This window comes from Phyllobates terribilis, unplaced genomic scaffold, assembly GCF_046119375.1.
Source record: "Phyllobates terribilis strain yellow unplaced genomic scaffold, ASM4611937v1 Scaffold_2__4_contigs__length_985480577, whole genome shotgun sequence".
Taxonomy (NCBI): domain Eukaryota; kingdom Metazoa; phylum Chordata; class Amphibia; order Anura; family Dendrobatidae; genus Phyllobates; species Phyllobates terribilis.
This window is the reverse complement of record NW_027362762.1, coordinates 66,950,239-66,974,476: the sequence shown is the minus strand read 5'-3', so window position 1 is coordinate 66,974,476 and position 24,238 is coordinate 66,950,239. Positions and strand designations below refer to the sequence as shown.

Sequence of the window (24,238 nt, the reverse complement as noted above, 5' to 3'; positions counted from 1 at the left end):
AAATATATCGTAGGATGTCACTTTTTGTGACCCGGATATCCAGCATTCAGACTGATGAGAACTAGTCAGAGGTCAGAGCACAGGGAGGAGAACCCTTTAATCTTGTAGACACCTGTAGAAGTAGATGGTGGTCACGGCTCAGCTATACAACATGAACCTCTTGCTAAATATATATTTTTTTAATAGTTATATCAATTTTTAGAGGAGACCATAGAGATTTGTTTCCTAATTGAATATTGTATTGGCACAGAGGCTGACGTTATACCCTCAGAAGAAAGTCGGCACTCGGTTTTCCTTGGTTCAATGCTTTATTGGAAATCCATGTGCACAAATGACATACAGTGCGGTCTTCAATACATTTTACGCGTTTCGGAATATCATTCCTTCATAGATGGAGCGGTATCACTAATCTAAGTTCCCTGACCCTAGTCTTATACTTATCAGCCACCATCTTCAGCTCTTCCCAGCGACGCTCCATTCCCGCATGGCCATATTGTGCCCGCAGCTTCTAATGACCGGAAGTCAGAGGTAACGATCACATGCTCTCAGTGCAAATCTATGAGATCCTCATTCTGGCTTTCATAGACTTACATTAAGTTGCGACTTCCGGATCGCTCCAGCAAACACTGGAGAGATCCAAGCAGAAGACGACCAGAGCAACACCGAAAACAGATGAAACTGGCGGCTGGTAAGTATAAGACTAGAGGCAGGGAATTTAGATTAGCTGCACCACTCCAGCGATGCACAAAATCCCAAAAAGTGGTGCTTTAGGCATCATACTGTTTCCACTAAATTCAATGGGTCGTCCATGTAATGCAGAAACATTCTGGGTCTCCAGAGTGACCCCCTTTGTAGCCAATTTCCTCTTTGACTAGTAGATGAGGGTCCAAAACGGGGTCAATCCGATACTGCCTGAACACTGTGAGTCTTGTAAACCAGACAACCCCTTTAAATTTTTGAAAAATTACCTTAAATCATTTCTTAATCATTTTTTTCTTTTCCGTGTATATAATATACCCAACTCACGTTTTGTACTGGAAGTCGTATATTTGTATTTCATTGGCATTCTAGGAAGGATTATGTGATTCACTTGTCAGTGTATTATCGCATTTCATCTTTACATTACATTTTCAGAGATTAAAAATAATGCAAGCACACAAAGCTGATTTTACCAAAGTCAAAAAACCACGGGTCACTTCACAGCAAGCTGAAGGTGAGCGGCTTTATGCAAACTTTTCGGCTCTAGGAAAACTTTCAGTGACTCGCTGCATTGAGATTTATGTTATATTGAAGCAATCTATTATTTAAAGGAATAATGCCATCATAGTAGGGGATTGATCGGTAGGGATCAAAATTCCGCTACCCTTACAGATCTTTAGAATGAAAGGGTCACAGTGTTTCCATTCCCAGTTATAGTCCGGGGCACCTTCCACGCGATGAACTGGAACACGGCCCCAGTAACTTGATTGGGAGGGAGCGTGGTCTTTGTGAATACTCCTGTTCTCTACATAGTGTATTACAGAATATAGATATTTAGGGGTAATATTTCTCCTTGCGGAGAGTGAACTCTAGCGCCACCTACAGGAAGTAGCAATCCTAAAAGTCAATAGTGACCCTTTAACGAGCCTTATCACATGACTTAGGATAAAAAACCAAGACCAGAAACTCAATTTGCAGACACTGTGTTTCAGGATACTGCCCCTCGTCAGTGCAAAGTGTGAGTTCTGGTGATAAGGCTCGTTAAAGGGTCACTATTGACTTTTAGGATTGCTACTTCCTGTAGGTGGCACTAGAGTTCTAGTTCTCTTCCTCTCTCAAGAGACAATTTGCATATTTCCCAGAGGAGCATTGAGGTTTTAAAAGTCTCCTCACCTGACGTGCTTAACACGTCACTCTCCGCAAGGAGAAATATTACCCCGAGATACCGGTCTGATGCCTCTCATCCAGCCAAACCAGAACTCACACTTTGTACTGACGAGGGGCAGTACCCAAAACACAGTGTCTTCAAATTGAGTTTCTGGTCTTGGCTTTTTATCCTAAGTCATGTGATAAGGCTCGTTAAAGAGTCACTATTGACTTTTAGGATTGCTACTTCCTGTAGGTGACAGTAGCGTTCTGGTCCTCTTCCTCTCTGAAGAGACAATTTACAGAATATAGAGAGTCCTATACCGCCTTGGATAATTATGTAAGGGTAAGACATTCCTGCACTTAGAGACTTTCCACATGACAGCCCACATACCCCTTTACCACCTCAGAGCTAGGAATAGAACTCTTCTTCCGTTTTTGGTATACGTTCATTTCAATAGAGGTCGTACCACTTGAATAAAATCAACAAAAATTATGTCACTAACCTTGGTCATATATTCTTGGAATTCGCCGATTGTGATCAGCGGATTGGAGCCAACGTCAAAGAACAGTCAAAGGGTAAGACTTAAGCTGGCCGTACACATTAAACTTATATTGGCCAAACCCGCCGGTATCAATGGGTTCGGTCAATGGTCTTATGCGTATGGGGGGAGCAGGCCAAATTATGGTCAGGAGTGATGTCGATCAGGCATGTCCGATTTCGGACTGCCGATCGCATTGTTCTCCCTGGGATAAGCCGCCGACTGACATATCTGTCGGCAGCTTTTTCATGTAGAACACAGGAGCGCTCGGCCAAACAAGCTCTCCTGTGTATGGGAGAGCGGGCTGAGAAGGCTGTCGGCCAAACGAGCTCTCCTGTGTATGGGAGAGCGGGCTGAGAAGGCTGTCGGCCAAACGAGCTCTCCTGTGTATGGGAGAGCGGGCTGAGAAGGCTGTCGGCCAAACGAGCTCTCCTGTGTATGGGAGAGCGGGCTGAGAAGGCTGTCGGCCAAACGAGCTCTCCTGTGTATGGAAGAGTGGGCTGAGAAGGCTATCGGACAAACAAGCTCTCCTGTGTATGGGATAGCGGGCTGAGAAGGCTGTCGGCCAAACAAGCTCTCCTGTGTATGGGAGAGTGGGCTGAGAAGGCTGTAGGCCAAACGAGCTCTCCTGTGTATGGGAGAGCGGGCTGAGAAGGTTGTCGGCCAAACGAGCTTTCCTGTGTATGGGATAGCGGGTTCAGACGACTGTCGGACAAACAAGCTCTCCTGTGTATGGGAGAGTGGGCTCAGAAGGCTGTCGGACAAACAAGCTCTCCTGTGTATGGGAGAGCGGGCTGAGAAGGCTGTAGGCCAAACGAGCTCTCCTGTGTATGGGAAAGCGGGCTGAGAAGGCTGTCGGCCAAACGAGCTTTCCTGTGTATGGGATAGCGGGTTCAGACGGCTGTCGGACAAACAAGCTCTCCTGCGTATGGGAGAGCGGGCTGAGAAGGCTGTAGGCCAAACGAGCTCTCCTGTGTATGGGAAAGCGGGCTGAGAAGGCTGTAGGCCAAACGAGCTCTCCTGTGTATGGGAAAGCGGGCTGAGAAGGCTTTCGGCCAAACGAGCTTTCCTGTGTATGGGATAGCGGTCTCAGACGGCTGTCGGACAAACAAGCTCTCCTGTGTATGGGATAGCGGGCTGAGAAGGCTGTCGGACAAACAAGCTCTTCTGTGTATGTCAGAGCAGGCTGAGAAGGCTGTCGGTCAAATGAGCTATCCTGTGTATGGGATACCGGGGTCAGAAGGCTGTTGGCCAAACGAGCTCTCCTGTGTATGTGAGAGCAGGCTGAGAAGGCTGTCGATTAAACAAGCTTTTCTGTGTATGGGATACCGGGGTCAGAACGCTGTCAGCCAAACGATCTTTCAGATGACAGCCATCTGATGTGTTTGGCCAGCCTTAGAGACTTTCCACATGGCAGCCAACATACCGCCTAAGAGCTAGAAATAGAACTCTTCCCCCGTATAGGTTTCTGTTCATATTAATAAAGGTCATATCACTTGAACAAAAGTACCAAAAGTGATGTCACGAGCCTTGGTCACGTGTGCTGTGAACTCACCAATTGTGATCAGCGGATTGGAGCCAACCCACAAAGAACTGTCAAAGCATAACACTCATTCTAGGGGTCACAGCTAAATCATGGCTCGGCTTCTTCAGTTTGCTGCCCCATATCCTTTTAATGCTCCGATTGCCAGCTACGGAGTCACAAAAACTAATGTGCTGAGAATATTCACTTTACATAAAGCCAAAGCCAAACAATGATCTTATCAGATCAGGATTTTACCTGGGTGTTGGCAACATTGGTCCCATCAGTGACTTCGACAGTCATATTATAGCTGGAGCGCAGCTCGGCATCCAATGGCTTTGCAATAACAATCGTCCCCACTCCCTTCTCGATGTCGAAAGCGCTGTCCATATTTCCTCCTGTACAAAAGAGGAAAATTATGTTATAAAAACTTTATTTTCAAGAGTTCTCACATGAAACTGTATAGAATATCTGATATAAGTCTATGAAAATGGGAAAGTCTGTCCAGTATAATTGGGCGCTTATTTTGGAGTAATCTGATCAGCACAAATCCCTGGTCTGGTCTACAAGGGTGGGGGTCATCAAAATAAGAAAACCAATATTTACTTAACAGCTATGGTATGGAGAAGTTTTAGGTGAGAACCAACTCCACAATCCCATAGAGCCCCAGGCCCGTGACCATTTCTTCAAACATCCCACCCTACCATCTCAGGAACCGAAGCTTCACATCATGCAACACCATCTCCCAAACTGAGGTTTTGCAAATGGCTCCAAACTAGATCCGAATTGTGAAGGTTTGTAATAGACACCCATGTAAGCCTATCAATCAATTCAGTACCTCTGATCGCCTTAAATTATATACACCGTTATAATATAGTGCCATAAGGTGGTACTATATGACGGAGTGCCTATGGCTTCATATTGTAAAGTAGATAACATATCCATATTATGGTTCATACAAGTCCTGAGTTTTACAGATACAGTAAGTTACTATACAGCTGTATGGACTCATCCTGCACCTTCAGATGTCTTCTATTTCATAAGAAAATTTATATGTAAAAATAAAACATCATCTTCCATCAGATAACAAGGAATGTCTCTAGTAGAGAATGGTAACATGGAGCCACAAGGAGGTGAACAGACGACATTGTAGGCTGTTAAATGGCCAGTCCAGCCCAAGTTTAGGCTATATTTACAGTTTTTCGAGGAACTCAAAAGTGAGGAGTCTCTTCAGGTTTGGAGAGATTTTGGAGGAGTTTTTCTTTTTTTCAAATAGATTTTGAACACTTTTAGAAAAAAAATTGTTTACCCTGAAGAATTTTTTTGCAGCCTTTTGATTGGACAGTGCCTAGTTTGGAGCCCATTCTATCAGGATCTGCTTCTAAAAGTGATATATATATTTTTTTTTCACCAGATGTTTTTCAAAGCTTCTTAAAAAAAAAAAATTCCCATTATGAACAACAAAGTGGATTTCCCATAGAAGTTAACAGGAAGAGTTTTCAAAGTATTCTTAGGGTATGTTGACACGGCTTCCTGTGGTTCAGCTAGAAATCTGCCAAAAAAAGCGCTGCAAAAGTGCAACCAAAAATGAGCATAATGCACAGCAATGTCATAATGACATTACTGTGCACGTGTCCCGTCTTATGGCGATTCAGGGTTCAGAAAACCTTAAGCGTGTGAAAGAAGTAACCTTGAAAGCATAGAGCAAAAGAAGCCACTGGCGGAGCAGCGGCAAAAGCATCACAGAAGCCACTTCAGGAAATTGACTACCTGCGTTTTCCTGATTTGGCTTCATCTCGGAAAACTCGGTGGGTGCACACACCCTTAATGCAGTTTTTAAGGAGGATTTTGGGGCACGTCCAGTCCAAAATACTCCTAAAAAAAATCCAACAAGACTTGGGCCTTAGATTTATGTCCACACGGGGTTTTTCAACGAGATTTTTTTTTTACTTAGGCTATGTTCACACTGAGGTTTATGAGGAGTTCACTGAGTTTTTGAGGATATTTTATTAAACAAATCCACTCCAAAAATGCTCCTCAAAATTTCTTGATTGATACCTGGAGAATCCTTGCTACTAATTTCTACTGCAAATCCATTTTGCTGTTCATATGAAATGTTTTTAAGATTTTTTTTTCCTGAAGAGTTTTTGAAAAATGCAACTTTCCTTCATACACATCATTGCACCTCTGCAGTCGGGCGCACGGCACACTGCGGAAGCAAAGAAGAAGCTTGATTTTTGACTCCTTTACTGACGTCAGGCTTCTTCTTCGCTTAAGGACATGCACAGTACTCCTCTGAAGCCAGAAAGCCTACACCCAGTTTCAGAGGCGCAATGATGTGTATGAAAGAAAGTTGCACGCATGCCCAAGTTTTGCACGGAGCTGACGATGACATCGGCTCTTGCAAATCCTGTTATCACACCCACAGAGCTTAGAGTTTCTGCTTAGTTTTTGCTCTTTAAGGAAAAAGAATGTTTCCTTAAGTGGTTTCACCTTTAAAAACTTTATAAAACTCAGTGTGAACATTCACTTAGGCTTCATGCATACTTTTAAAAGTCCATAAAATGGCAACCATAAAAGCTGTTGACCTGGCTGTCGGAACAGTCCTTGAGTTACAGGATAGTTGCCTCCCCATGGTGGCACAAGTAAGACCGTTCTCTACTGGATGGAAACGAAACTAATTTGCATGTTTTTTTACCCATGGAGCATTGCCAGACTCTATAATCAGCTTGTCTTCTTAAGGAGAGCCAGTATCCCCCAAAAATAACTACCTACTGATATGTCAACGAAGAAGATCAAGGGGGTCACTTTATTTTGAGTCAGAAACAATGAGAGGTTTGTTAATCTAAACTAGGTACCAAATATATGGCTGGAATTTGTCATTGGGGGATCAATGGGGGCCTTCCTCCTGGAGCCCAACCAAGGTGACTCAAGGGTCTAATTAACACGTGAGAAGGTGGTACCCGAAGTATTACTAGTGCATTGGTTAGAAGTGCGTTAGATTATACACTTCCTACACAATAAGTGGCACAACGTGTTATTCCGGGTGTCGATATCCACAACAGATCTTCAATACAGGTTTAGTAATTGGACTTTTGATTCATTAGATGTCGTTCCACAAAAGTCTGACAGATAAGGTAGGAACGGCCCAGACGCTCCTGACTATGGTAACGTAGCATGGCCCTGAGTGGATAGTGTCTCGCGGCCAACAATGGATGCCCTGGTTATTTCTGTCAGCATCTACTTAGCTGGGAATGAGGAAAATCAATGACAGAATTCCTTTTTACACTGGAGACATTCTAGGTATTCCGGGGTTATCTTAAGAAATCTACCACAATGGCTTACTGAAAGGAAAATCTATCAAGTCCACAAAAAAGCTGCTTTTTTATGAATCCTGTCAAAATATGAAGGAAAGCACAAGCGGTAATGTATTGTATATGTTGATATTGATGAGGACAAATCGTCTGCTACATTCAAGTCTCGGCCTCCTGCTTGGCCATTATTATGATGAACAGCTCCGCAGCTGACAATGTTGTATATTATAACAAGTGCATAAAAGTTCAAAAGTTAAAGGAATTGTCCACTTTTTCCATAGTAGCTCAACTCTGGTAACATATCCAGGAGACTTCAGAAAATAGGAGAGATCTTCTGGATGAGTTGGCAAATCTCATAGATGTTGTACATATTCACTTCTCCCCATTTCCACTTTTCCATTCACTTGGAATCAGGATATTGTCCGTTGTGGTGCTGGGAAATGGAAGAAAGCTGGGGAATGGGGGAGAAGTCGCTTGGCATCAGGATATTGTCCGTGGTGGTGCTGGGAAATGGAAGAAAGCAGAGGAATGGGGGAGAAGTCGCTTGGCATCAGGATATTGTTCGTGGTGGTGCTGGGAAATGGAAGAAAGCTGGGGAATGGGGGAGAAGTCGCTTGGCATCAGGATATTGTCCGTGGTGGTGCTGGGAAATGGAAGAAAGCAGAGGAATGGGGGAGAAGTCGCTTGGCATCAGGATATTGTTCGTGGTGGTGCTGGGAAATGGAAGAAAGCTGGGGAATGGGGGAGAAGTCACTTGGCATCAGGATATTGTCCGTGGTGGTGCTGGGAAATGGAAGAAAGCAGAGGAATGGGGGAGAAGTCGCTTGGCATCAGGATATTGTCCGTGGTGGTGCTGGGAAATGGAAGAAAGCTGGGGAATGGGGGAGAAGTCGCTTGGCATCAGGATATTGTCCGTGGTGGTGCTGGGAAATGGAAGAAAGCTGAGGAATGGGGGAGAAGTGGGCAGATGAATGCCGCCTGGTCTTAAATCTGTTAAGGGGTCGTTTGGAGTCTGAATTGGGATCAAGCATTCACGGATCCTGGGATGCTGATTTTAAATGGGCATCCTAACATGAGAGAAGCCTCAATAATCTAGCAAGGGGGTGTCATAAAGTGATAGGAACCTTAAAGATCTTGAGATGTTGAAGTCAAGGAGGTATTTTAAAGTGCTAGGAGCTTCAAAGATCTTGGGATGTTGATTTTAAGAGGGCAACCTAATGCTTGAGGAGCCTCAGTGATCTAGCAAGGGGGTGTCATAAGGTAATGGGAACCTTAAGGATTTGGGTATGTTGATGATCTGGGGGCATTCTAATGTTCTTCAACAATCTTGGGATGTCAATATGGAGGCATACTAATGTGCTAGGAACTGCGATGAGCTTGGAAAGTTGATGGTAATTGAGTGTCAGACAGTGATAGGAACTTTAAGGATCTTGAGATCTTGTTGGCAAGGGGCCATCCTTAAGTGCTAGTGTGACACCCCAGGGGTCTGGTTGTCACAGTGATAGAGATATTACGTCTGAGAGCAGGTGGGAGGTCCTTTGGTCAGGGATCCTGTGCATGCCACACCTCCTGCCCAGCCTTGGGAGGGGAAGAACTTCCCCTGTATAAACCCGGGGCTGAGGCAGGGTTAGTGAGTCCAGGAAGAGTAGAGACAAGAGCAGCATAGGAAGCAGCAGAGTCACAAGGAGTCAGGGGCTGGCAGCTAAAGAGCTCGCCCTGACTAAGAAGATTCTTTACCGGACCCGGAGTCCGAGGCTGTGGGGACTAACTTCTACCCAGCAGCAGAATCCGTCAGGCAGGGGATTTCAGGTCCCCTGGCCCAGAAGCCCGAAGGCCCGGTCCCACGCGTGGGACCAGCACCGCCATCGTGGAGCGGAAGCCATTAGAAGGCCCCGAGTCACCGGCCATACGGGTGAGCACCACACGGTACACTCAGGGACGTGGGCTACTTACATCAGCTTCTAGCAAGGTAGCCAGAAGAGTACAGTCAGCTTGGGAGGCCTACAACTACGCCTGGCCAGGGGAGATCCCATCTGCTCAAGGACTGACCAGGCCCCGTTCGCTAGCAAGTACTCCGGGAGGGTCTATCGTTGTTACCAGTAAAGACCCTGAACGCTACCATACCGTCTCTGAGTGGTTCCTGCTACCCCCATCATCCACGTCGGCTGCCCTGAGGCCATACCCCTCCCGTTGGGGGTTATACTATCACGCTGCACCATCCTTCCACCGGCCTCAGCGGTCTGCCCTGCAGCAGCAGCCCCCTGGCTGCATTCAACGGGTGGCGTAGTCATCAACCATTTTCTACCGCTAACAGACTGCCGTCCAGTTTGACTCCCTGGGCACGGAACGGGTCACCGCCACGAGACTACAACCCTAAACAGATCCGGCTCCGGGTAAGCTCCCGCGTGCGCAACGCAGCGCGACACAGGCCCAGGGGCGCGTCAACTTTGGCGTAGTCGGCAGGATCACGTGCCCGCAACCACCGGGTACTGCGTGCCTGAAAAGCAAAGACTGTTCAAACTTACCAGTGGTGAAGATTCCCGCCATCGGTGAAGATTCCCGCCATCCGGCGCCATCTTCAGCCTTCTTCCCGCCATCGGTGAAGTTTCCCGCCATCCGGCGCCATCTTCAGCCTTCTTCCCGCCATCCGTGGAGTTTTCCCGCCATTGGACGCCATCTTGAGGACGCCGCGCGGGAAGAAGAGGGGCGTGGACTCCGAAAGCGCGCGAGAACTGAAGCCCCGCCTCACGTCCGGACGTTGCGTAAGGTCCTGGAAGGAGCCCAGCAGACGCCGACGTCACAGGAGCGCGACGGAAGGTCCTCAACCCTGACGATCCACTGCGGAGCCGCGGCCTACGGAACAGGATCATCGCAAGGTAGGCCACGGTCCACTAGGGGGGAGGAAGATGTCGGATACGGAGGAGAGCTCCACTGCCTCAACCCCCGCCAGCGCTACCGCTGTTGCAGTTATGCCCTTCACCATGCCCTATATCCCGGGAGCAGCTTGGCTACCCCAGTACTCAGGGGAGTCACATACCCTGCATGACTTTAGAGAAAAGCTGGATAGCCTCTTCCAGGTGTACCCCCTCACAGAAGAGCAAAAAGTGAGCATCCTGGTGGCCCAACTAACTGGGGCAGCCAAAAGGGAAGTAAAATCCTGGCCACCTGGGAGGAAGACTGTCGCAGGGATACTAACCCGGCTGAAGGACACCTTTGATACCCGCACCTCAGCCGAGATTAAACTTAGATTCTACGGGTGCAAGCAGCGAGCGCATGAGAGTATAAGGGACTATGCACTCAACCTACAAGAGGCCCTGAGGGCCATTAAGCAGACCGACCCTAATGGAGTGGGAAACGAGGACAGGCTGTTGACCGAACAATTTATAGAGGGTTTATATTGCAATGCCCACCGCACCCAGTTGCGGGCAATGGCCTTACAGGACCCTCATCTAGAATTTGCACAGTTCAAGGACAGAGCCATCCGGGTGCTCCGAGAACCGGCACCAGGTGGCGTTGTGACCCACAGACGCCCCACTACCACTTACTACCAGGAGGCGGCGCCCTTGTCAGCAGGGCCTGTGGGAGCTGATGCGCAGGCTTTGGACAATGACCCGGCTCCAGACCTACACCATCAGGTCCAAGAGCTAGCTAAAAGCATTGCTGCGCTAACCCGAACTGTGCAGTCTTTACAGGTTTCCACTCCAGGGAAGATCCAGCTGGCATCCGGACCGGAGGACATCCCGTGGCGTCGACCAAGGAGGACCCCACCGGCCAGAGGAAGACCCAGTGACCGATACAGCGAGGACGGACGACCCATCTGCCGCCGCTGCAATCAACCCGGACATATGGAAAGGTACTGTTCTTTAAACGGGCACAACCTGGGGTAGAGGGCCAACCCCCAGGAAAAAGATCACCAGGCCCATCGAACTGGCGCGACAGATATGTGGGAGGACGTCCAGTCTTGCCTGTGGTACTGGATGGCATTCCCATGAGTGCCCTACTGGACACCGGGTCACAGGTCACCACCATCCCGTACGTGCTCTTCAAGCAGTACTGGAATGACTCGGATATTACCCGCTACCCTGACGACGACTTGAGTATCATCGCCAGCAATGGTCAGCCCGTGCCACAGATCGGATTTAAAGAGGTGACCATCAAAATTGGTAGAGTCGAACTGGCCGCACAGGGACTGATCATTGTAGATATTGACAAACATGAGAGTCACCCAAAAATAACTCTAGGAACTAATGTAATTGAAAATTGTCTTGCAGAGGTGATTTTCCTTTTACAGCAGGTTGCCAAGAATGCCAGCTCCGGCGAGCAGCGGGTGCTCCAGAAAGAGATCCGGGCACTGATGCAACGGCAACAAGTGGAACTCTCCGGCGGTGAGATTGGTAGCGTAAGAATGTGTGACCCTTTTCCTATTGCCATGCCCCCAAAAAGTGAAATGATGATTTGGTGCCGGGCAGCTATTGGTCTGAGAGGTAGAGATTACCAGGCAATGGTAGAACCAGTTTACTCAGACAGTAGGCCCACCATTTTGACAGCACGGGGGGTGGTCAATGTACGCCATGGGAGGGTGCCCGTTCGCATAATAAATATCGGGGAGAGGGAAGTGTACCTGCCCCGGTATGCCACGCTAGCCAAATTATATACCACTAATCAAAATTCTATACAATCTGTGGAACCCTTGCCTCCATCTCACCCGGAGGAAGGTAACGGCTCTAAGAAAGACATGGAGGACTGGTGTCAGCAACTACATCTGGGTACTGACTCCACTCCCTCACACCAGAAACAAGGAGTCTATCGGGTGGTTCAAGAGTATGAGAGAGTGTTTAGTAAACACCCGTTAGACTTCGGGCGAGTCAAGGGGGTAGAACACCGCATCCCCACGGGAGATCATCCTCCCATAAAAGAGAGGTATCGACCCGTACCCCCTGCACATTACCAACACGCCAAGGGGATGCTTAGAGACATGAAGGAGGCTGGGGTAATCCGGGATAGCTGTAGCCCCTGGGCAGCCCCACTAGTTTTAGTCAAAAAGAAAGACAACACCATGAGGATGTGTGTAGATTACCGGAAAATCAACCGTATCACACACAAGGATGCGTACCCCTTACCAAGGATAGAGGAGTCATTGGCTGCTTTAAGATCTGCTAACTTCTTCTCTACCTTGGATCTCACTAGCGGGTACTGGCAGGTTCCTGTAGCAGAGGCGGACCGGGAGAAGACCGCATTCACCACCCCGATGGGACTTAGCGAGTTCACCTGCATGCCGTTCGGACTCTGCAACGCCCCAGGAACCTTCCAACGATTAATGGAGTGCTGTCTGGGCCACAGAAACTTCGAGACGGTCCTGTTGTACCTGGACGATGTCATCGTATACTCCAAAACTTATGAGGACCACCTGAAACACCTGGCGGAGGTGTTCGAAGCTCTGGCGAGTTACGGCCTAAAGGTGAAACCCTCCAAGTGTCACCTCCTGAAACCAAAGGTGCAATACCTGGGACACGTGGTGAGCGCTGACGGAGTGGCTCCCGACCCCGATAAGATCACCGCAATTAAGGGATGGCCAAGCCCCTCCAGCGTAAAAGAAGTGCGGCAGTTCCTAGGGTTGGTAGGCTACTACCGAAGGTTTATTCCCGGTTTCACCAAAAAGGCAGCACCTATGCAGGACCTCCTGATAGGCCAGTCCCGGAAGGCCAAGAACCAGAAGCCGCCCTTCAAATGGGAAAAGCTAGAAGAAGAGTCCTTCCGCCAGCTGAAGATGGCCCTCACGGGGGATGAAATCTTGGCGTACCCGGACTATAGCCAGCCCTTCATCCTCTACACCGACGCCAGTAACATCGGGCTAGGAGCCGTACTGTCCCAGATTCAGCAGGGGAGAGAACGAGTAATCTCCTATGCCAGCCGAAAACTGCGACCCACCGAAAGGAACCCCGAAAATTACAGCTCATTTAAGCTAGAGTTCCTGGCCGTGGTATGGGCAGTCACCGAGCGCTTTAGGCATTACCTCGCTTCTTCCCGGTTCACCGTATACACGGATAACAACCCGCTGACACACCTGGACACGGCAAGACTCGGTGCCCTGGAGCAGAGGTGGATGGCCCGTCTGTCCAACTACGAGTTCACAATTAAATACCGGGCAGGGCGCTCCAATACCAACGCGGACGCCCTGTCCAGGATGCCCAACCTGCCGGACGGAGGAGAAGATCCGGAGGGACTGGAAGAAGTTGAACTCCCTGCGTTCCACCGTCATGGGACTATCCAGTATTCCCACCGGGTAAGGAGTAAGCAGGCTGCTACGTTGAACCCCTTACCTCACTACAACTGGGCGGAAACGCAAGACAGCGACCCTGCCGTCCGACTGGTGAAGGAGATGCTGACTCGCCCGGAGGCTAGCCTGGAATCAGACGCTCCAGAGGAAGCCAAACAACTATGGGCAGAGAAGAGTCGACTGTTCCTTTACAAGGGGAAGTTGTGCCGCAGAATGGTTAACTCCAGGACGCATGAACTACTCTGGCAAGTAGTGGTGCCACGAAGAGACGCAGCCATGGTGATGGAGGCATACCACGACGGAGCTGGACACTTCGGGTGGAAAAAGCTGGAGTTCCTGCTGCGCGAGCGGTTCCACTGGGTAGGCATGAGGGGAACCATCGAGAAGTGGTGCAGAGACTGTGGCCCGTGCAATCTGAGAAGGAAGGACCGGGCCAGCCAGAAGACTCCCCTGCAGTCCATCGTCACCCGGCAACCGTTGGAACTGGTAGCCTTGGATCATGTAAAACTGACCCCCAGCAGAAGTGGCTACGTCTACGCGTTAACCATCGTGGATCATTACTCCCGGTTTCTGGTTGTCGTCCCCGTCAAGGACTTAACGGCTCGAACAGCAGCTAGAGCCTTCCAGCAGCACTTTTGCCGTCCACACGGGTACCCGGACCAAGTGCTGACGGACCAGGGACCTGCCTTTGAAGCGGAGGTCTTCCAGGAATTCTGCAATCTGTATGGCTGCCGGAAGATAAGGACGACACCCTACCATCCGCAAACTAATGGGCTTTGTGAGAAAATGAACCAGGTGGTAATGGATCTTCTAAAAACGTTGCCCCTGGAAGAACGCAGTCTGTGGCCTGAGAAGTTGCCCGATCTGGTGGACCTATACAACCACATCCCGGTAGGTTCCACCAACTGTACCCCGGCTTACCTAATGAGGGCAAGACCTGGTAAGTTACCTGTTGACCTGGAAATGGGAGTCCTGACGCCCGAGGACACTTCACCAGAAACGGACTGGGACACAGAGAGGCAGCAGCAGTACCGGAAAGTACAGGAGAGCGTGGAGCGAAGTCTCTGTCAGGCTAGGGAAAGACAAGAGAAGACTTACAACCAGTATGCTCCCGCTGTTCCCCTGGTACCCGGAGAGCAGGTCTTGAAGAGGAAGAGACGGCTCCACAAGTTGGACGACCAGTGGGAGAAGGACCCGTACACCGTACTGCCCTCAAGCCACGAGAACCCGAAGGTCTGTACCATCAGTAAAGACGGAGGGGAAACCACAGCCATTGTATCCCGGGACCACCTGAAGAAGTGCCCCGAACAACTGAGGAACCCTGAGGAGGAACAGGAAGACCATCGACCCGTGGAAGAAAGGGAAGATATGGTTAGTACCGTGCTCGGGGACTTCCCTCGGTCTTGGACTCAAGTCAATGGTGCAGTTGTGGTACCCGTACTCACCTTCCTCCAACCATCATCCCAAGAACCTACGGAGCAACGGGTAGAGCTGGAAGAGCAGCCGGTCCAGGAGGCAGAAGACTCCACCCAAGCGGAACAGGAGAATCCACCCTCTGCTTATAGTGAGCCTGCCGTACCCCTAGTGAGACAAAGAGCCGGTAGACAGCTGCCCAGTTTACCCTTGACAGCTCCTACACCCTGTAGTTCAGGGCCAGACAGTCAGCTCCGTAGGTCCACTAGGGCCACTAGAGGCCAGTTACCCGCACGTTGGAGGATCTAAATGTTTAAGTTGTTTTACAATGTTTACCTGTTTATTGTTGCTTGTGTGTAATTTTGTGTTTCTAGTTGTTTTTAGGAGTCTTCGGTGGATTTACCGGGAATCCTTTGTATATAGTTGGAGCGTAACCCAGGATGGACTAGAGACTGTTAAGGACTCGGGGTAGGACAGACCCCTACCTGGTTACGTCTCCCTGTGTTGGTGAAATGGACACCTTTGCTTTTCTTCAAAGACTGCACCCGGTTGCGGACATCCGTGACCATCTTATTGTGTTTCCTTATTGTATTTTATTGTTCTTTGATATACCTTGTTATATTTTTCTAAAAAGTGTTTAGTCCCGGAGTACTAAATTTCACTAGGGGGGAGTGTGACACCCCAGGGGTCTGGTTGTCACAGTGATAGAGATATTACGTCTGAGAGCAGGTGGGAGGTCCTTTGGTCAGGGATCCTGTGCATGCCACACCTCCTGCCCAGCCTTGGGAGGGGAAGAACTTCCCCTGTATAAACCCGGGGCTGAGGCAGGGTTAGTGAGTCCAGGAAGAGTAGAGACAAGAGCAGCATAGGAAGCAGCAGAGTCACAAGGAGTCAGGGGCTGGCAGCTAAAGAGCTCGCCCTGACTAAGAAGATTCTTTACCGGACCCGGAGTCCGAGGCTGTGGGGACTAACTTCTACCCAGCAGCAGAATCCGTCAGGCAGGGGATTTCAGGTCCCCTGGCCCAGAAGCCCGAAGGCCCGGTCCCACGCGTGGGACCAGCACCGCCATCGTGGAGCGGAAGCCATTAGAAGGCCCCGAGTCACCGGCCATACGGGTGAGCACCACACGGTACACTCAGGGACGTGGGCTACTTACATCAGCTTCTAGCAAGGTAGCCAGAAGAGTACAGTCAGCTTGGGAGGCCTACAACTACGCCTGGCCAGGGGAGATCCCATCTGCTCAAGGACTGACCAGGCCCCGTTCGCTAGCAAGTACTCCGGGAGGGTCTATCGTTGTTACCAGTAAAGACCCTGAACGCTACCATACCGTCTCTGAGTGGTTCCTGCTACCCCCATCATCCACGTCGGCTGCCCTGAGGCCATACCCCTCCCGTTGGGGGTTATACTATCACGCTGCACCATCCTTCCACCGGCCTCAGCGGTCTGCCCTGCAGCAGCAGCCCCCTGGCTGCATTCAACGGGTGGCGTAGTCATCAACCATTTTCTACCGCTAACAGACTGCCGTCCAGTTTGACTCCCTGGGCACGGAACGGGTCACCGCCACGAGACTACAACCCTAAACAGATCCGGCTCCGGGTAAGCTCCCGCGTGCGCAACGCAGCGCGACACAGGCCCAGGGGCGCGTCACTAGAAGCTTCACAGATCTTGGTATATTGATGGTAAAACCCAATATAAAGTGCAAAAAGTCTTGAGGGTCTTGACATAATGGTAAGGGGTGTCCTTAAGTGCTAGGAGCCTCAAGAATCTTGGGAAGTTCATGTAAGGTGTCATCCTAAAGCCAGTCACCATATGTAAAGCAAACATCATCAATGTGTATCACTATTTTAAAGATTATTTTCTATAATTTCAAGGTTTGAGTTGAACCAGAAGCTTGATTACTGGATTCAGCGAGTCTGTAATTACTAGTTTAAATAATAATTACACAGGAACAAAAGAAGGAGAAGAAAACACAGATCTAATCAAAATTATGCAGATTAATCTCATAAAATAATTATATTTCATTCTGCTTAGCACATTAAAACGATGCAGATGAAAGTTCCCTCATCTAACCTGATCATCATTACTGCTGCCGGAGCAGAGAAAACTTACTTTGCCAGTACTAAACTTTATGAGGTTCTCCAAACTTTAGCCCTTTAATCATAATTGCTTCTATGCTGCTCTGAAAGCCTCAGCAGAGGAAGCTGACATATGGGCTTTGTGGGGAGCACATAGAATTTTATGGTGTTCTCATAGCTAATGGCTTCTGGGATCAAGTCTGAACAGGTGGAAGGAACTGCTGTAACACTGATCCAACTGATGAAGGACACCGAGCTAAAAATATGGATTTGCTGAATTTTGAAAATAAAAGTTTAGTAGTTCAGCCATTGCCAATGTATAGGTTTCAAAATTTTCAGGAGCTGATTGTGCCAGGAAATTCACCCATGTTGTGGTAATGTAACCTTCGAGTATTATTTGGTAGATTATCAATTCACTGACCCCACTAAGGACTGTATACAAAAATAGATTGGAAGACCCATCCATACGTTGCCCCTATAGCAAGATCACAGGTATACGTGATGCCAATGTAGAAAATTGCACTCAATCTTATGCCAAATGGGAGTCAGTCGTAGGATAGGTTCTCAACATGGTTTAGCCACACATCAGTGGCTCTATCGGGGCTTCCAGCTGAAGCCCTAAAAAATTGGATTTGATCGTATCCGCCAATGCCACCATTGACTTTAGTGAAGCAGCCAGAGTCATTGTGTGCTGTTTCACCTAATTTTTGGCAGTGCCACCTTTATGAGGTATGCACATTACAGGGGCACAAATAGGGGACAGAAGGGGAATTTGCCCTGTTCACAGCCAGCAGGGGGGGCGTCGTTGTTCAGTCTACTACGGTAGGCCAAGAAATCTGCCAGATGGAGGAATTTTGCTGCCCTGCGGGAATGAGATTCAGACATTCTCCAAGACAGTTTCCAATTTGACAACCGGCTCAGAAAATATGTAAAGTGACAGAACGCTACATTCAATTGTACTTGCGTCTTTCAGGTGCAAGTACAATTGAAGGTCTGACTGTTGGTACCTTCCCGCTGAGGGCATGATCAGATCAGCTGATCAGGTTACTGACGTCACTTCAGTCCCACAGAGAAGGATGGAAATTAGGTAGGTTAGTGCACAATGGAGCCGAAGAAACTGAAGTTTTATGGGAGGGGGGATCTTGTGAGGGGACAGTATGGGGGAGAAAAGTGTGAAGGAGAAAAGTGTTACGGGACAGTATTGGGGAGGATCTAGGGAGGAGAAAGTAAGGGGTAGAAAAGTGTAAAGGGACAGTATGGTAGTGTAAGTAGACATTATTGGGGGAAAAGTGTGGGGGAGAAAAAGTGTGAGGTGACAGTATCGGGGGCAGAAAAGTGTGAAGGGACTGTAAGGGGGAGAAAAGTGGGAAGGAGAAAGGTGTAAGGGGGAGTGATCTTGTTAGGGGAAAGTATGGGGTAGAAAAGTGTGAGGGGAAAGTATTGTGGGGAAAAAAGTGTGAGGGGACAGTATGGGGGGTGTGAGTAGATATTATAGGGGGAGAAATTGTGGGGGAGAAAAATGTGAGGGGACAGTTTAGGGGAAAGACAATTGAAAGCACTAAAAGGGGGAGAAAAGTGTGAGGGGACAGTATTTTGGGAAAAGTTGGAGGGAGAAAAGTGTGAGTGTATAGTATGTGGCAGGGGGAGAGGAGACAGTATGGGAGAGAAAAGTGTGGGGACACACAACGTTTTACATAACTTAGAGGGGCCTGACCATATTAAGATCCACAGAAACTGTATAGAAGGTGTAACGGGTCTGGGAGGCGGAACCTCTGGGCTACTATACAAGGGAGCGGTCCTTGTAAGGGAGCGGGTGGCGACCAGGCAGGCAGTCACAGCAGGTGACCGGGACAGTCTCTGGGTGTACGGGCAGGAGGTCACGGCAAGTGATCAGGGCAGTCTCTGGAAGAACGGGCTGGAGGTCACGGCAAGTGACCGGGGCAGTCTCTGGAAGAACGGGCTGGAGGTCACGGCAAGTGACCGGGGCAGTCTCTAGGTAAGGGGTAGGTACGACCTGTGATGGCTGAACCTCCAGGTAGGCTAGCAAGGCAGATGGAGGATGTGTGCTCCCAGGTGAGCAAGCGAGAGTCTCTGGAATAGCAGGTGGTCACAGCACGTGACGGCGGAGCCTTCAGGTAGGCAAGCAGGCAGGTAGCGGAGAAGCGCTCCCAGGTGAGCGGGCAAGAGTCTGGAATAGCTGGTGGTCACAGCACGTGACAGCGGAGCCTCCGGGCAGGCAAGCAGGCAGGTAGCGGAGAAGCGCTCCCAGGTGAGCGGGCAAGCTGGTCCATAGACAGACTGACCGGAGTTGTAAGGCAGACCGTCGGACCTCAGGCAAGCAGGCAGGTAGCTGATGTGCGCTCCCAGGTGAGCGGGCAAGTTGGTCCTTAGACAGACTGACCGGAGTTGTAAGGCAGACCGTCGGACCTCAGGCAGGCAGGCAGGTAACAGGAAATCAGGCAGGATTAGGACAGCAAGCTGGCAGGAATCTGGCAGGTAACTGGCAGGTAACTGGCAACGGGACCTGAGGGCTGAAGCAGAGTAGAACGGTGCAACAACATTGCTCGGGCACCTCCATTTTGGAGGAGGTGCCTTATATATGGTAAAGTCCTCCGGCCATTGGCCGGGGACTCCTTAGGACGGCGCGCGCGGCCCCTTTAAGAGGGAGGGAGGGCGCGCGCGCGCGCCCTAAGCACAGTGGCCGGGAAGGAGCGCGCGCTGCCAGCAGAGCGGGAGAGGGACGCCGGGCACGGAGCAGAGCGGTGAGGGGAACAGCGTCCCTGCCTAGCAGAGGGCAGGGACGCCGGCACTACAGAAGGATATGTATCAGACCCACTAATAATGTGAGGGGCACAAAAAGGAGTAGGTCTTATACAAGAACAGAATAGAAAACCCTCTAGCAAGAGGTTCCTATCAATATTACGTCCTTGTTTCAGGACAGTCTGGCACTGGTTCATCCCCCTTTACAATGTCTTGCAAAACAAAAGGCAGATGGAACTTCAGCCTAATGTGGAAATCCCAGAGAAAAAGGAGAATCTTACAGGTTCCCAATCCCCATTGATAAAAACGGTGCATCATCAATATTTGGGCCCAATATCAGTCACTTTGGCTGTCTGTAAATATATGCAACTATCCCGGAAACATTGACATGAAATACTGCAACCTGGATAACATTATGATTCATATAAGAAAATGATAAACCAATAAGCCAAAAGTGTTTCTGGATTTCTAAAATCTACAAGCAATATTGGATTAAAGATTTATAAAGATTAAGTCTTTCTTAGACAATGATCTCCCATGGAGCATTACTGGTTTCACCAGCCATGTATGAATAATAATAACTGACAGCAAAGGTTTTATTCTAAGAAAAGACAAGAACTGTGTTGTGGAATGACCCTGGAATATAAGGACAGAAATACTGTGTAGATCCTTTTATTGATGCCTTGAAGTTGTTGGTAATGCGGCTGATGTAATATAGCTGGACTTTGTAAAGACGGTTGATACTGAACCACATAACAACCTTGTACTGAAGCTCCAGAAGCAAAGACTGGGGGGAACTAGTGAATGGTACGTTCTCTAAATGGGATAAAGTCAGCATTGGGGGCCACAAGGATCAGCAGTGGGGGCACAAGGATCAGCAGTGTGAGGCCACAAGGACCAGCAGTGTGAGGCCACAAGGACCAGCAGTGTGGGGCACAAGGATCAGCAGTGTGGGGCACAAGGATCAGCAGTGTGGGGCACAAGGATCAGCAGTGTGAGGCCACAAGGATCAGCAGTGTGGGGCACAAGGATCAGCAGTGTGGGGCACAAGGATCAGCAGTGTGGGGCACAAAGATCAGCAGTGTGGGGCACAAGGATCAGCAGTGTGAGGCCACAAGGATCAGCAGTGTGAGGCCACAAGGATCAGCAGTGTGGGGCACAAGGATCAGCAGTGTGGGGCACAAGGATCAGCAGTGTGGGGCACAAGGATCAGCAGTGTGGGGCACAAGGATCAGCAGTGTGGGGCACAAGGATCAGCAGTGTGGGGCACAAGGATCAGCAGTGTGGGGCACAAGGACCATAAGTGTGGGGCCACAAGGATCAGCAGTGTGGGGCACAAGGATCAGCAGTGTGGGGCACAAGGATCAGCAGTGTGAGGCCACAAGGATCAGCAGTGTGGGGCCACAAGGATCAGCAGTGTGGGGCACAAGAATCATCAGTGTGGGGCCACAAGGACCAGCAGTGTGGGGCCACAAGGACCAGCAGTGTGGGGCCACAAGGACCAGCAGTGGGGGCACAAGGATCAGCAGTGTGGGGCACAAGGACCAGCAGTGTGGGCCACAAGGACCAGCAGTGTGGGGCACAAGGACCAGCAGTGTGGGGCACAAGGATCAGCAGTGTGGGGCACAAGGACCAGCAGTGTGGGCCACAAGGACCAAGCAGTTTGGGGCACAAGGACCAGCAGTGTGGGGCACAAGGATCAGCAGTGTGGGGCACAATGACCAGCAGTGTAGGGCACAAGGATCAGCAGTGTGGGGCACAAGGAGCAGCAGTGTGGGGCCCCAAGGATCAGCAGTGTGGGGCCACAAGGATCAGCAGTGTGGGGCCACAAGGATCAACAGTGTGGGGCACAAGGACCAGCAGTGTGGGGCACAAGGACCAGCAGTGTGGGGCACAAGGACCAGCAGTGTGGGGCACAAGGATCAGCAGTGTGGGCCACAAGGAGCAGCAGTGTGGGGCACTAGGATCAGCAGCGTAGATTATTACAAGGGACGGAGGCCTCTCATATGATGAGAGGTTGGAAAAGTTGGGCTTGTTTAGATTAGAAAAAAGACGCCTCAGAGGAGATATCATTTACATGTATAAATATATGTGTGGTCAGTACAAAGGACTAGCACATGACTTATTCCTTCCAAAGACCATACTAAGGACCAGGGGGCAATCATTACGGGTGGAAGAAAGGCGATTCCCGCAGCTAAATAGGAAAGGGTTCTTTACAGTTAGAGCTGTCAGACTGTGGAATGCCGACCACAAGAGGTAGTAATTTTTCTTACAACAAATAGCATTGTGGGTTATCCATAATTTAGCGATAAATAATGTAAAAATGGTCAAGAAAAGTTGAACTTTATGGATCTGTGTCTATTTTCAACCTATTTAACTACGCAAAATGGCTTAGACTATTAAATAAAAAAATAGAAGAATGATACTTGTCCCCAGCAATCCCCTGCAGCTCTCATCCTGACACTTAGTCGGCCCCCCGCTGGTCTCTTGCAGGAAAAGACTTCTCAGCCAATCACTGTTAGAGGTGTGTCACCACTGTGACCATTGATTGGTTGAGCTGGCATTTTCTTGCTTTTCTGGTCTGTCAAACTTAAAAAAGTAGAGACCAGCAGAGACCGAGAAAGTTTCAGCCTTTTTATTTTTAGACAGGATATAATGATTTAACAATTAAGACTTGAGTTTTCTGGGATTGGCTATAGGCCATACACCTTACATAGCCTTCAGCTGAAAGAAGCCCTCCTCCCATCAATGCTTTTATCCTCTTAATATCTTGCAGTCATCATATTATGTAGCACTATGTACTTACAATTGCTCATTTTACCTTTCTACCCAGATAATTCTTCTCCTTTCCATTAGGTCTAAGACATCACATGATTAAAAACTGATTAGCAAAATCCTTGTAAGCTCTACGTAGAAACCGGAAGTATATTTTCCCTGCATGAGTCATCATTAGAACTACAATTCTACTTTACTACAAAGTCCCTGGCATCCCAGCTCCACCTCCTCTTCAACTCCTGACCCAGCTGCTCCGCTCCTCCCCCTGCCATGGACTTGGCATGGAAATTTGCATAAGCTTTGAGTGGCCCTTTGTTCTTAATCGGGAGAGAGGAAAATAAGTTTGTGCCAGACACCTCTGATGGTGGCCTATACTCTACAAGAACAAAGAATTTGGCATGTCAGTATCAAACATGCCCACTTTTTCTTTCCCCCTTATTGTCACTGGTGTATCAAGTGTGACAGACAGTCGTTCTGGATCCGGTTGTAGAACGTCACTGTGCTTGGCATTGCAGACGCCTTCTTGATCCTCTCATCTCTGTAGTGTAGTGATATCCTTCTTTCTTTACGACCCAGCAGTGACCTCCATCTTTGGCTTCTAATTGATACACCCTTGCTTGGTAGTTAAAAACTCTCAGTGTCTCCAAAGAGTAGCCGGTGATAGTTTTATGTTCCTCTGTCCAGGCTTGGAGTACTAGTAGTTGATTAAATTCTTCTTGGACTTCTCTTGGAGGACAGTTGTCATTATCTCTCTGGTGTCTTCTCCAGCTAAGTGTATCCCCTTTGTTTGTTTACCTTGTTGTCTTTAATTACAGTGGGATCTGACTAGTGTTCACCCCGTCCCCTCCCTATCTAGGGCCTAGCTCCGGGGACATTCAGGGATTAGGTTTCCTGCTCGGCGATAGGTGCGGAACCTATATAGGGACGACAGGGTAGTCAGGGTGATAGTAGATCTGCCTAGGGGTCTCCACTCCCCCTTTCCCTAGTTGTTGGGCTCCTTTACCCCTCTTACCGTCATTGTACACTTATTTCTTCCCTCACTTTGCGTGACGTTTATCTACCATCCTGGGAAAGTCATCACACTCCATACAAATCTCAAGGCTGGATGGTGCAAACAAAATCATGGCAGTAGCTTACAAGAAAAAGGTATACATTTGCCCTAACGTCTTATTGATTTTTTAACAGTCTGTATTATTGATGAGAACATACACTGTGTAATGTTTCATTTCTCCTGAGGTGGCGCTGCAGGGAAATTTATAACTTAACGGCAGGCATCCCACAGATAACAGCTGATTACTAACAGGTATGAATAGACTCTAACAGATATGATAGCCCATGGTTGGGCATTCCTTTAAAGATTTCTTTTCCATATTTTTAAGGACATTTTTGGTTTGAGAATAGGAGAACCCTTAGGTTTGTTAGCCATTTAGCTCTTGTTATTTAATTGGTCTTACTCTTATCCATATCCATGGTCAAATTGAATGAATTCAAAGAATATTAGTTAAAAATCCAAAAATAATGTTAACTCTTCTTTTTTTGTTTCCATCTTCGTACTACCACAATAGTCAACTTCAATACATTCATAATTTTTTGCAGGCTCATAATTGTCCTTGACATTTAATTTTGGAGGAGGTGGATATACTAAGGTAGCCTGGAACGATGATGGGATTACATGCCTTTCTTTTTTTTTTTTGCATTTTATGCTAAGAAGACAT

The 24,238-nt window shown here is 48.7% G+C and overlaps 1 protein-coding gene across 7 annotated transcripts in view; it reads right to left on the bottom strand.

Annotated features, from left to right (window-relative positions):
- FAT3 (FAT atypical cadherin 3) overlaps positions 1–24,238 on the bottom strand; it is a 735,917-nt gene that overhangs the window by 178,803 nt on the left and 532,876 nt on the right. For all 7 annotated transcript variants that reach the window (XM_073662065.1, XM_073662062.1, XM_073662061.1 and 4 more), the window contains one exon: positions 4,168–4,307. In XM_073662065.1, the coding sequence (XP_073518166.1) occupies positions 4,168–4,307 (140 nt within the window). The remainder of the gene's footprint in view (positions 1–4,167; positions 4,308–24,238) is intronic.